Raw genomic sequence first — 12728 nt, forward strand, 5'->3', positions numbered from 1 at the left:
TTGGGACCCCCGCTTAAGACAAATACATTTTCAAATGTTTCAGTTCATTTGGCACTGTGAAAATAGATACATATGTGCTGTCATTTATCTTTCTCATCATAAAATACAGTAAAAATGGGCATATTTCGCAAATAGTGGTAAATGCTGATTAATCATGCTTAATTAATTTGAAAACGGATTAATTTGATAAAACATTTAATCATTTGACTGCCCTAATCTATATATTTTTTATATTCTATATTATGATTATTATATAATAGTGCTGTGTCTGTTGTTATGCTACATTACTATTAGAAACTAGGTTTTGAAAAGTATTTATTTTTAGTATTTTTTTTAAACTTCCCATATCTGTCCTCTCTTTTCAGCACTTTAGCCACGCCCGTCATTCTGTATGATGGCTCGGAAGAAGAACTGATGGACACCATTGAGAGGGACTTTAGTTGACCTTTCACTGTTTTTGCATTTAACATGTAGAGACAACACACTCACTTCATATGGAACCAGTCTAGTTTGGTAAAAAAAAACATTGTCGGGCGTTGCTATGGAAATAAGAGTGTTCCAAAGTGAGCAACTTTTAGTTAATGCTGCCAATGTGCAAAGGAAGCCATGTGCTGCTAGCCATGTTTATTTAAGGTTTCCTGACCACATGTAAGGAGCACTTCTCCTTCAAAGCCTTTTGATGGACCCAAACCGCTTCACTTTCAGCCATGCAGATCCGCTGCCACCTAGTGGTGGGATACCAGCATGTACTTTATGTGTGTATTAAGACATGAGACATTGAAAAAGTTACAATAAAGTTGTAAAATTAAGAGGTTAAGACCGTCACGTGTAAATAAAAATAAGGGAATACTTTTTAAAATGCTAAATAAGCCACAATATTAAGAAAATTGGCATTTAAAAATGTGTACAGTTGTAGCAGTAAAATGTTTATATTTTGAAACAAAAAACAAAAGAAGTGGGTGGGCAAGAATAAAGTTGTAGTATTGAAAGAAAGTTGTTCTAGAATGAGAACAGACTTAGACGTAAAGTTGTTGGCACTGTTAAGTGAGGGAAAATGCTTTTATTTTTATGCTAACTTTATTTTTGTCAGGTAACACAAAACTACTGTTTTGCGGTAGTATTTTATTCTTCTTTTCAGCATTGCCTTAATACTTTTCTGCATGCCTCAGGTGTGTTCAACGACTGGTGACTTCCCACCACAAACTTGTGTTGTGTGTTTGACTTTTTCCAATAGAAAGGTCGATAAATGAAAGGTATAATAGAAAGGTCATATGTGCCATTTAATCATCATAATGACAGTTTAAGCAGGTGGATAGTACAAAAACATTTAATGTTTTTTTGTTTCGTTTTTTTTTTACATTTGTACCACCAACATAAATGCAACATTCTTTAAATGTTTTACAATATGCATTTAAAAACATAAGGTAAAAATTGTAACCAACAACCTTTGAAGTTAAATATTTAAAATGAATGTAATTTAAATAAGATTAAGGCTAATAAAACACATTGTTGTTGGCATTCAGAGGAGTTGACTGTGACTGACTTTCTTTGAAGGCCTGTAGAATGTTATTCTCCTGTTCACCGCCGTGCACAGTTTGGGAGGGAGGAGAGGGAGCTGCTGTCGGAGAGCATCACAGGTGCTAACGTTTTTTGCAATGTAGTCCTCACAAATTCTATAATGATAAAAAAAAAAGTTTGGTGTCCATGTATGAAGAACAACAACAATAGAGAATTGTTCACCTGAAAAGCGGGTATGGCGCCATCTGGAACACTAGGGCATCATTGCAGTGACCCTGAGGACAAATTGATGATTAGCTGACTCTCACGCCAAAATGAAATATTTTTATCTCACTAGGCTACAGTATATGTAAGACAGATAGTTATACTTAAACTTCCAAGTGAAATTAACGTGTAGAGGAGGGGAGTGCACTGGTGTTTTTGTCTGATATACCTTTTCTCTCCTGTGAAGAGACATAGTGGCTCACAGAAACGAACCCTTTTCTGGTCTTACAGCATTCCCTAACGTGATGCTTTCAAAACAATTTGTTTCTACTTTCAGAATACAAAAAACTGTTTATTCTAATCATAGCAAAATATTCCCATTTACTATTACAATTGTAAATATTTAATCAAAATAATTTTGAATAAGATATTATAACTACAAGCTGCACGGCGGAGGGGTGGTTGGCGCACAGGTAACCCCGGGTTCTCGGGTTTCCTCCCACATTCCAAAAACATGCTAGGTTAATTGGCGACTCCAAATTGTCCATAGGTATGAATGTGAGTGTGAATGGTTGTTTGTCTATATGTGCCCTGTGATTGCTGGCGACTAGTCCAGGGTGTACCCCACCTCTCGCCTGAAGTTGGGATAATAGCATACCCCCACAACCCTAATGAGGATAAGTGGCATAGACAATGGATGGATGGATGGATGGATGGATCATTCATACACTTTCTGATTTTAAATTGTTAACTATTTGATGTGCTTGCTTTATTTCACACATACTGATTTTTGTAAATGCAGTTTCTTCCTGTGTGTTTTTAGGTGTTTTTGTTCAGTTAACCACCAAGTCCAACGTAAGTGACATCCCCCAAATGTCAGAAATGCTTTTGATATGAATGCCGACAGACAGTTTTCCTTTTTGACTTGCATCAAAGAGAGAAAAAGAGTATTACTGTCCTATTAACACTATTTCTTTCCTTTGAATCACCATGCCTATTTTGCTTGTAGGAGCCATGAATGAATTTGGATTGATTTTTTTGTAGGTGCATGATAGTTTAAATTTGAATAGTGGTGTTTGTTATTGTTTATGATATTATTTAGATTTGTTGTGATCACGTGGATAAGGGAAGTAGGTCAAATGGTTATGGGCGGTGACGTTTCGTTTATATAGGCACCTGTTCACCTGTGTGGCCAGAGAGAGACAAAGAGAGAGAGAGGGTGAGCAGGGTTGCCGTATTTTTTGTTGACCGCTAATTCCTTTAATCTCTGTGATTACTTTGATTATGAGTTTGTGCACGGTATCATAAGTTGATCATTAATTTTCTTTAACAAAAGGTTGAACTCGTTTTTTTGTATCTCAGAGATTTTTTATGTGCGGCGCGTCAGACAAAGTAAAGGCCCGGCTTCAGCCTCTCAGCGACTCTTTTGTATGAAGTCGCTATATTGCTACTCACCGTGTCAACAAGGAGGATGTAATCACAGCTGCCTCCAAACACAATGATATCAGAGTCTTTGCCAGGACACGCAGAGTGCCACAACCTAGGACCAGAATCACAATGCTGCACAATATTCATTGATGGTTTGTGTATAATCCGCTACCTTGGCTTGTTCTTAAAAGGGTGCTCCACTTCTCTCCATGTCTTTGTGTCCATGTCAAACAGCCAGCCATCACCTGGTGGTCCAGAAAAAAAGACAAGGAAATGGAACAGGAGAAGCATGTGAAAGTAATATCAGGTAATGTTCTTACTCATGGGCTTGCAGTCCGCACTAAGACCACCAAAGAGAAACAAGGTGCTCTCAGACGATGCCGTGAGCGAGTGCCACGACCTGCCCACTGGAACACTCGACACTGCCACTCTGTACACAATCATTGACAACAACGTCAAAAACAATGACATGCAAGAGTGACGCATCACAGCAACTCACATTTCTGACCACGTCCATGACTCAAGGTCCAAGCAGTAAATGTCGCTGGTTCTCGTTTCCTGCATAAATCAAGAAGAGAGGGAAAAAAAGCAGAAATAATGAATGTTTTATTTCCAATAATGCTGACAAGAGCTCTTACCCTCACTCTGCCACCACAAATGTAGCCCCTGGTTCCCAGCTTGGCGCTGGCATGGGCCGCTCTGGGGGCGGGAGCATGGCCGTGTGTTTGAGCTTGACTCCAACTGGACTGTCTGGGATCAAATATGTGCACCTCGTTGTTCCATCCCCACAGCATGTCCTCAAACAACACACAAGACAAACTAGATTTTATACCAGGCAAAACGTTATGTACCCTCTGAGGAAGATCAACACTTGTCAACAGAAATGGCTAAGTGAATAAAAATGGTTTTATATAACATTAAAATTGGCGGCACAGCGATCTAGTGGTTAGCGCGCAGACCTCACAGCTAGGAGACCAGGGTTCAATTCCACCCTCGGCCATCTCTGTGTGGAGTTTGCATGTTCTCCCCGTACATGCGTGGGTTTCCTCCCACATTCCAAAAACATGCTAGGTTAATTGGCGACTCCAAATTGTCCATAGGTATGAATGTGAGTGTGAATGGTTGTTTGTCTATATGTGCCCTGTGATTGGATGGCCACCAGTCCAGGGTGTACCCCGCCTTTCGCCCGAAGACAGCTGGGATAGGTTCCAGCACCCCCGCGACCCTCGTGAGGAAAAAGCGGTAGAAAATGAATGAATGAATAACATTAAAATTAATGTGTTATAGAGTTAAATACAGTTAAATAATAAAATATATTTTCCATGGAAAAAAAATAATTATTAGATAATTGGAATGGGTACCCCACACATTACTTAATGTAATAATTATATATACTTAAATTATAATGTATGATAATAATGACTTATTACTTAATTACACAACACATTTTAGTTGCTAAAAATAATTAAGTTGGATTGTGCACATTTGTGCACTTTAATTTTTCCAAATGAATGAATACAATAATACAACAATAACAAATAAATACAAATATTTTCACCTCAAATAGCCCATAGCCCTGTTTAGGGGATTACCAAACTATCCAAATGAAAAGTAGCAATACAAATTAATATATTTGTGGAATAAACTCACCTCTGATAAATCATCCACAATGAAGCTTCCGTTTCTTCTGTCGACCTCTGCCAGAAGTTTGTGACCATATCCTCCAAAGTAAATGATTCTGGAGAACACAAAGTGGTTTCTTTTAATGAAAGATCAAAGCCGACTATGCCTATATAATACTCAAATATCCTTATATCCGTGAAAGGAAGTGCTATCTTACCTTCCTTTATGAAGCCAGCAGGATAGTTTGTCTCGAGGTGATGGAGAACAACCGATTCGGTGCTCAACATTCATCCATTTGTATTCACCGCCTGTCAGGTTGACCCGATAGATCTGTTGGAAAGTCCTACCTTAATTAAGGATTGTTTTACAAGGTATTCATTTTACATTTTATATGTCAAGCCATTTACAGCATATGCACCGAAGTATTCTGACACTGTCATCCAGCCAAGTAATTAATTAATTATGCGGTTTGTCTCTCAATACTTTTGTCCCTGTGGAATCAGCTAACAGCATTAGCCTCATGTGTCTCACTTGATTGGTCTGCCCGTTGTCATCGCAACCTCCAAATATGTACATGTGACCATTCAGGGAGCAACCACAGGCCCCCGACATGGAGGGTGGGACTTCGCCCGTCATGTGGAACTTTTGCCTTAGAAAAGAAGAAAAAATGCAGATGAGCAACTTTTCGGATAAACGTTGTACATGGACTACAACACCGCATTATTGCAACAATGTTAGACACAGATTTAATATTCTTACCATATGCCTTGTTCTAGGTCATATACCCAGAATTCATCGTTGGGGAGGAAGACTTCATCATCATCAACTGACTGTGGAGACGATAAACATTACTTGAAGACATAATCCTACCATTCTTTTACATATAGCTATAGAAGACCAGAGGTGTCCAAAGTGCAGTCCAGAGGACACTTGTGACCCCATGTACATATAAGTAACAGGTAGACATGCACAATCTAATAAAATCCATGCAAATTCAACTAAGGGAATACTCATTTTTGAGTGACACTCCCTAAAAAGTATTAGGATAACATTCCACTCTGTTTGTTATGTTGTAGTCTGTGTCATTTTGTTTGTGTTTGTTTCTAACCAAAACAATAGAAAAAGATGCAGTTCAGGAAAGAGGAGAATGTTTTAATATTCACACTTGTCAGAAGATGATAATATTTAAAATAATTTTTTGATTTCAAACCAGTAAAGTGTTCAAAATTACACTCCCATTTTGTAAAAATAAAAAAGATGTGGAGGGCCCCAATGACTAGGTAGGTTTTCCTTGGGCACCAAATGACCTAATACGCCCCTGATTGGGTTGCAGGTGTACCTAATGAAGTGATAGGTGTGGTATTATATTCAAGCTCGTCAAGTATGTTTATTAATGCGTATATTTACCATGTAGCCTCCCCACACGTACAGAAGGTTCCCCTCTACCACTGCCGTGTGTCCACTGCGTTCGCGAGCAATCAGCTCCGAGCGGCTCTCGAACAACGACTCCATGGACGAGCGGCTAAATATCAACAGCAACCGGAGAGTGAAATGTTCACTGCAAAAAAAATATCTTCTTACCACTCTCCTACGCTATTCTTGTGCTACGGCAATGGAAGACATAACTCATTAAAAAACACATTTTCAACTGTGCCATGAATGTTAGCTGACTGTTAGACAGCACTGTCTCGTTTGACACAGAGCTAGCTATACAGCTAATGTCAGAAAACAGGTGATTGAGACGGACATAAAAAACAGCTATTTTTAGCAGGTTTACAACATAAACGCACTTTAAACATAACCAGCAGAGCTTTTTTGACACATTCGTACCGTTTGTTCTCATGTTATTGAAGCTGCAATGTCTGGTATACGTAACATGACATAGATCGATGTCCCTGACACATTAGCTCAGCTGTGTCAAAACAGCTTCAAAACAAAACGACATATCCTGAGCGGTTATTTTCAAAATAAAACAACATATCCGGTGAGCTGTGGCTTTTCATAATAAAATATAAATGCTGCACATGAACAAAACAATCGAATTAGGGCGTGATAATTAACCAAAAATCAAATAAATTGTGTACTATGCCAATGCAACTATGTGGCAAAGCAACATTTCTGTGTTGTAGACCTACATCATACCTGTGTTTATTCCAAATTAGTATATCCAGCCATTAATAGATTTTATTCAAAAAACAGACAGCATGTTGTAGCTCCATTTTGGTAGGAACATTTTTGTCCACTGAATGTTCATATTTCAAAAATATGACACTGCCATGTACATCTAATGACACACAACAATTATTTTTATTTTCAGGCAATGATAGTCACACTCATTTAACATGAAATAAGCAAACACATGTGCACCAAAAACAAACAGCACACAGATTAATGTAATCTGGCACAGAGGCAGGGTGCGTTTTGGCAGATTGAAAGTCATGCAGATGTAATCACAGTTGGAGCTTATTCAATGTGGAATGAACACACTCAAATATGTCAGGTGCATTATGCTGAGTTCAGATTTCAGTTATGGTTTGTTTTTTGTTTTCTGTGTGTGTCTGTGTGTGTGTGTGTGTGTGTGTGTGTGTGTGTGTGTGTGTGTGTGTGTGTGTGTGTGTGTGTGTGTGTGTGAATTTGCAGGCAGTCCAAATTATATTCACTGCCGGTGATTACACTGTGTGTGCAACATGTAGGATTAGCTTGGAGTGAGTAGCTATCTTGCGCAACCATATAAATCTTCCCCCCCAAAGGCATTATTGTAGACTACTACTTTCGGTCTTCATCCCTGACTTCCTGAAATCAGTTGTGCTCACAGTCACTGTAAGGGTACTCACTCTTACTCTTTTTGGTAGAATAAAGTGTTTCTTCTCTTACACCATAGAATTATGTACATCACTGCTTATTCTGTGGTGAATTGTTTAAATTATAATAACTATTTTATAGTCAAAATTATTCTCAAATCATGTGATTTTTAATCAGTTTATCTCAAAATAATGGACTGTGTTTTATTGGCTATAAATAAAATTAAGGAATTATGCAGAATATTAGAATAGCTCTCTGATATACAGCACTAACTACAGCCACAATTACAGAATATGCTTGGATAGGAACAGGAATAACATAGAACAAACATATTATTATACGTTAAATGAGGTTAGCAATTATGTTTGATGCATGTAATCTCATACAAAATGGTAAAATACATCTAATTTAGATATGTAAAAGCGTTTTTGCCGCAATATGCACAAAATATGGGCAGCAATTGCAGGTGGAGGAATAGTGGAAGGATACAATTAATGGAAAAATGGGTAAATGGGTCACAGTGTGAACTATATAGAAGGGGGACCAGGAAATGGTGCTCATACTGAGCAGAGAGGTGATAAAGGGAATGACATTAAACTGGAGCATCACTCGCTCTAACCCCACCCATCTCTGGTGGGTGTTGCTAGGGGCAACCACCATAGTGATGGAACGGCAGAAAGAGAGGGTTTAATGGAGCTAGAGAGAGCAGCATCAGCAGCAGAGGCAGGCTTTAGCCAATCAGAAGCCAGCATGCTCGATGAGAGCTCCACCCCTTGAAGCCCCGTCAGAGCCCCCACAGATGGAGAGACAGCCCGACTCGCGTCCTTCATCACTTATGAATGGAGCGTCAAACAGGCCGCATAACTGCACATCTGCCCACTCTTGGATAGACCACACGGAGAACCAGAACCAGCAGCAGGACCAGAACCATGAAGAGACGACAGAGAATCGCCCAGGATGAAGACACAACTGAGGACAACATACAGCTCGATTCCTACCGGCCTTCATCCTCATCATCCCCCTCTCCTCCTCCTCTTCCTGACTCAGTCATGCCGCCCTCCACATCCGCATCCGCCCTCCTGGCGCTGGCCTCCCCGGCAACCCGTCGCTCCATCTCCATGGGCGACTTCCGGAGGGTGACAGGCGCACTTCTCGCCACCTCGGAGCCGGGGTCCACCTCGGCCACAGCCCCATCCTCCAAACTGGTCACTCCGAGCTCCAGCATGGAGTTTGAAGCAGCTCGCCGGCGTCTCCTGGAGGTGGAGGAGCGCCAGCGCGTAATCAGGGAGATGGAGCGGCGTCTGGAGGAGCTCCGAGAGGTGTTTGTGCGCTCAGAGCAGGAGGTGGTGCTGCACGGGGAGCTGCTCACCAGGATGTCCGGCGCCTCCCAGCAAGGGGAGATCTACGTGGCTGAGGGCAGCCAGCGCCTGAAGAAAGGCCTGAAGTTCAAGAAGCACAGGCCCACCATCGTCTTCTCCTCTATGTTGGGACTGCGAACATGCCTGCCTTGGCCTGTGAAGCTCAAGTAGTGCAATTTTTACTACTGTGAAATGCTTCTGCTATCCTTGATCTCGCTTTCATTACTCTCTTTTTGTTTGCTCTTCTACCCTAAGGCTGGTCCTTCAGATCTTTAGAGTGCCTGCAATATTCTTACACGCTACTACAAGAGCTTATCAGAAGATGCTCTTCTCCTTGTTGTCATGGAAACCATGCTGCTTTTTAAGATTGGACCTAGAAAGAGAATAGGTAGCAGCTGACTGCATGGTGCTGCATGGATGAGTCACGAATGGAGTGATTCACGCTTAATTCAGAGTAGTACTGGATGTTTTGAGGTATTTTAAAGGAATGAAATGAGACTGATGCTCGCTGATGCTGCATTGTTCAATAAGATGGAACTGAGCGAAGGCACTCGAACACGGAGAAAATGTGCCTTGACGTCTCTCTGTGATTCATCTGCTACAAAAGCTGTTTTTTGGCAGCACGGCAGACCAGCGAGACAGGACTCCACCTGTGGCCTCCTGTCTCCTAGCAACCACTGTTTGCTCTTTCTCTATAGCCACACAGAATGTATCCAACCAGAAGACAGCAGGTATTGCAAAACAAAGAATGAAGGTTAGACGCGTGACGTGTCATGTGCAATGGATTTATCCTTACAGGAATGACGTGGCACTTAGCAGACACAACATTGGGTACACAAAATAACGCTCAGTTGTAGTAAAGATAAAACTGTATTTGGTGACTTAGAATCCAATCACCCACTAGAAAGGCATAGAAAATAAATAATCAAAGACAAAACAAAAACATGATCATTTCAATTTGGGAAAAAATCAGTCCAAATTAATTTGCAATGTAATTTTGGAATGTTTATTTATCAATATTTCTTTCATTGTGGTTGTAAATACAACTGTTTCTCATGTTTTGCACAGCTACCCAACACCCAACAAAAACCTTCCATAAAACCCACACAAAATTGAGCGGTTTTCTGTGTACCTGATACTGTGGCCGGTGAGTGTGCATGTCTATTCTTGGCATCTGAAGGTGAAGGCCTGAGAGGCTCCAAGCACTCTCATCTCAGCTTTCATTGGAAGTGTACTGTATGCGGGATGTGAGTGCACAAGCTGGAAAATGGACATATTACTTGAGCATCAATGTTTTAGAATAGTTTCTTGCCATTCTGCTATAAGACTGTCACTGTTTAGAATGTTGACACTTGTATATAAACCCAGTATGGGGCTGGTCTGGTACCAGTCTGCTTGTAATCCAGAAGCATTTGAAAGGAAATGGCTTTTCAGTAGGGATGTCAGATATTGGCTTTTTGCTGAAAATGGATATCCTGATAGTGTCAAACTCACAATTTCCGATACCGATATGTAATATGACATATCTCCTGTGGTGGAATGAACACATACTGCATTTTTGAAATATCGTTTTCTGGAAAAAAAAATCTGATACCGGTATTGCATTTTGATACTGTATCGGGACATCCCTACTTATTAGGGTGTTTTTACTCTTGGTCCCTTTGAGTCATTAGTCATTTGTGCAAATGAGAGCACACTTTTAAACAAAGCAAACTGGTGTCAATTCCGAACCGGTGCAATGTGAACACAAAGCAGCTCAGGTTCACTTCGCCTTGTATTGCTTTTAGCATTGAAGTGGACCAGAATGAGATTAAGCGCAATGTGAACACGTCGAGAACCAAATTGGTTTTGTCTGTTGATTCACTTTACTAGGTCCACTTAAATGGTGCTAAAGTTTGCTTTTTTCTGTCTGAATGAATTGACGGCTTCGTGAACGTTGTGTTTGTTGTTGGGGTTTTTTTTCAGTTCCTTGTCACACTGTCACAAGTTAAAATACAGGACATAAGATGGCTGATCGGTCATGAATGTAAATTTGAGAGTTAAAAAAACATTTACCTCATTGGTTAATGCTCACACCTAAAACCTGATTGGTTGATTTGCCAGTTAGAGTGGATGTAAATCACTATACAGTAGTTTGGAATCAGAACAGAGAATTTGGTCCACATCTGAATCGATGACTGTGACCAAGAGAAGTGGAGAGAGGAGACTATTTGTTTTGTCTTAAAGGGACTTTATAGTGAACACATCCTAAAATGCGCAGGTACATTGTACATAAGTGGTATGCACTATTAGCTTTGATTGTTTTTCCTGCATCAACTCTTTTAAAGGGCTCAAAGGATCCGTTCGATATGAGAACATCGCTGAACAGAGGGGAGACTTTTCGGTTCTGGTCTTTCAAATTCCTGATAGCCATAATGACCTTACAATTGACTTAAGTCTCGATAAAGCATTCCACTCCAACAGGGTGAACGTCCGTCTGCTTGCCATCCACGCGCACATCTCAACCATTATGAGCGAAGAGCTATAGTGCAGATTAGGCCTTAGACAAGTATACACAGTATATTGCCTATAACGCTTGTCATATGCCTTCTGCAATGTCTGTGCATTGGCAATGATCACACTGCTGACAAAGTGATGGTAAAAGTAGCAAACACATCCAAAAAAAAGACACAACAATGCTGTTTTCAGGCTCTATTTTTAGTTTCCCAAAGATCTCGGGGCCCACTTGCAGAATGAATGTAATGTTTAATAATTCAAAAAGACTTTATTTGACTGTTGCGTATTTAATATTATGATTCATTTTTGGACCTTACCTAATATTTTTACGTCAGTCATGTAACACAAATGAATGAATTTGATCTAACAAGTTTAAAATACTACTACCAAAGGACACAGAATGCCATGAATGAAGAATAAAAATATTAGAAGAAAATATAACATAATATATACACACTAGCCAAACAGGTCATACAAAGGTCCACACTATTTTTTTCATTTGAATTCTTTCTTTGATTGTAATTGTGCATGTGTGTTGTGATAGACTTAAGTACAGAACTTTTTTTTCCTTTAAATGACATTTTTGCTGTAAATTCCACTTTCAGTTATCTTATTTGGGCCTCACAGTGATTGTAAGTCCTTTGTGCTCATTGGTAACCTTCAATTTACAGCCTTAATCCCTGACAATGAAATGAGAAGAACTTCTTTATAGATTATCATATATATATTGCTGCCATTTTTTTTAACAAGCTGTCTCCTGCACAGTGAATGTTCTTATGATGTTTTCTGCTTACGTTTTCACTGTAGTTTCATGTTTAAGTTGAATTTTCTTGGCTGTTTATTTAAGCACCGGGCTGCAGTGTTACAAGATAAGGTCACATTGTTAGGATTAAACTGACTAAATGATTAAAAATCTTACATAAGAAATTAAGCTGTTATTCCGTGAATTCCTAATGGTTTGTGTTTGAGTCAGAGGAAAAATGACATCACTTTGCATTGGATTGGCAGGTTTATGTGGTCATTTCATCACTCACTTCTCCTCTCGAGGCTCTTTAGTGTGGAATGTATTAAAATCCCAGTTAGATAACAGTGTATTTAGATGGAAAGGAAATACATCCCACCGCCAACTTAGTGCTCATTATTTTAAGCCAGGATTTGTGGAGCTACATTAAGCTGATGTTTTCTCTTTTGCTCACTTCAGGGATGCACTAAGCACATCTCATGGTGTACATACTAAGACTTTTCAATCTCACATGAGCTAATAATGGACAAAAGACGCTTTTTTTGGCCACAATGTGT

General features: G+C 39.7%; 3 protein-coding genes across 6 annotated transcripts in view; 2 read left to right on the forward strand and 1 right to left on the reverse strand.

The window, feature by feature from the left end:
* LOC131140011 (uncharacterized) overlaps positions 1-1522 on the forward strand; it is a 181455-nt gene extending 179933 nt beyond the window's left edge. For both annotated transcript variants that reach the window (XM_058090045.1, XM_058090044.1), the window contains exon 7: positions 366-1522. In XM_058090045.1, coding sequence (XP_057946028.1) covers positions 366-444 — 79 coding nt within the window. In that variant the 3' untranslated portion in view covers positions 445-1522. The remainder of the gene's footprint in view (positions 1-365) is intronic.
* On the reverse strand, positions 1264-6734 carry LOC131140007 (kelch domain-containing protein 1-like). Of its 3 annotated transcripts, none has more exons than XM_058090036.1 (13): positions 6604-6734; positions 6181-6295; positions 5533-5603; positions 5305-5422; positions 4991-5103; positions 4801-4888; positions 3789-3953; positions 3650-3708; positions 3471-3580; positions 3323-3395; positions 3178-3262; positions 1741-1793; positions 1264-1673 (listed from the first exon to the last, which is right to left on the reverse strand). In XM_058090036.1, exons 2-13 carry the CDS (start codon positions 6283-6285, stop codon positions 1520-1522), a joined length of 1194 nt encoding a protein of 397 aa, XP_057946019.1. In that variant the 5' UTR covers positions 6286-6295; positions 6604-6734; the 3' UTR covers positions 1264-1519. The 3 variants fall into 3 exon arrangements, with proteins under 3 accessions (XP_057946019.1, XP_057946018.1, XP_057946020.1); XM_058090035.1 differs by having other exon boundaries at positions 6181-6331; positions 6604-6722; XM_058090037.1 differs by having other exon boundaries at positions 3789-3947; positions 6181-6702.
* A 1516-nt stretch (positions 6735-8250) lies between these two features.
* On the forward strand, positions 8251-12418 carry LOC131140293 (TMF-regulated nuclear protein 1-like). Its single transcript, XM_058090568.1, has one exon. The coding sequence runs from the start codon at positions 8505-8507 to the stop codon at positions 9102-9104; it is 600 nt and encodes a 199-aa protein (XP_057946551.1). The 5' UTR covers positions 8251-8504; the 3' UTR covers positions 9105-12418.
* Positions 12419-12728: the final 310 nt, after the last annotated feature.

This window comes from Doryrhamphus excisus, chromosome 13 (assembly GCF_030265055.1).
Source record: "Doryrhamphus excisus isolate RoL2022-K1 chromosome 13, RoL_Dexc_1.0, whole genome shotgun sequence".
In the NCBI taxonomy this organism is placed as follows: Eukaryota; Metazoa; Chordata; class Actinopteri; order Syngnathiformes; family Syngnathidae; genus Doryrhamphus; species Doryrhamphus excisus.

What these genes read in the sequence shown, in the direction of transcription:
- LOC131140007 (XM_058090036.1), bottom strand. Translation starts at nt 6,285, where the DNA reads ATGGAGTCGTTGTTCGAGAGCCGCTCGGAGCTGATTGCTCGCGAACGC. An exon ending in ACGTGTGGGGAGGCTACATG is followed by an intron (nt 5,604 to 6,180) that starts GTAAATATACGC and finishes TCGTCTCCACAG; the next exon opens with TCAGTTGATGATGATGAAGT. An exon ending in TTGTGGATGATTTATCAGAG is followed by an intron (nt 3,954 to 4,800) that starts GTGAGTTTATTC and finishes TCTTGTGTGTTG; the next exon opens with TTTGAGGACATGCTGTGGGG.
- LOC131140293 (XM_058090568.1), top strand. Translation starts at nt 8,505, where the DNA reads ATGAAGAGACGACAGAGAATCGCCCAGGATGAAGACACAACTGAGGAC.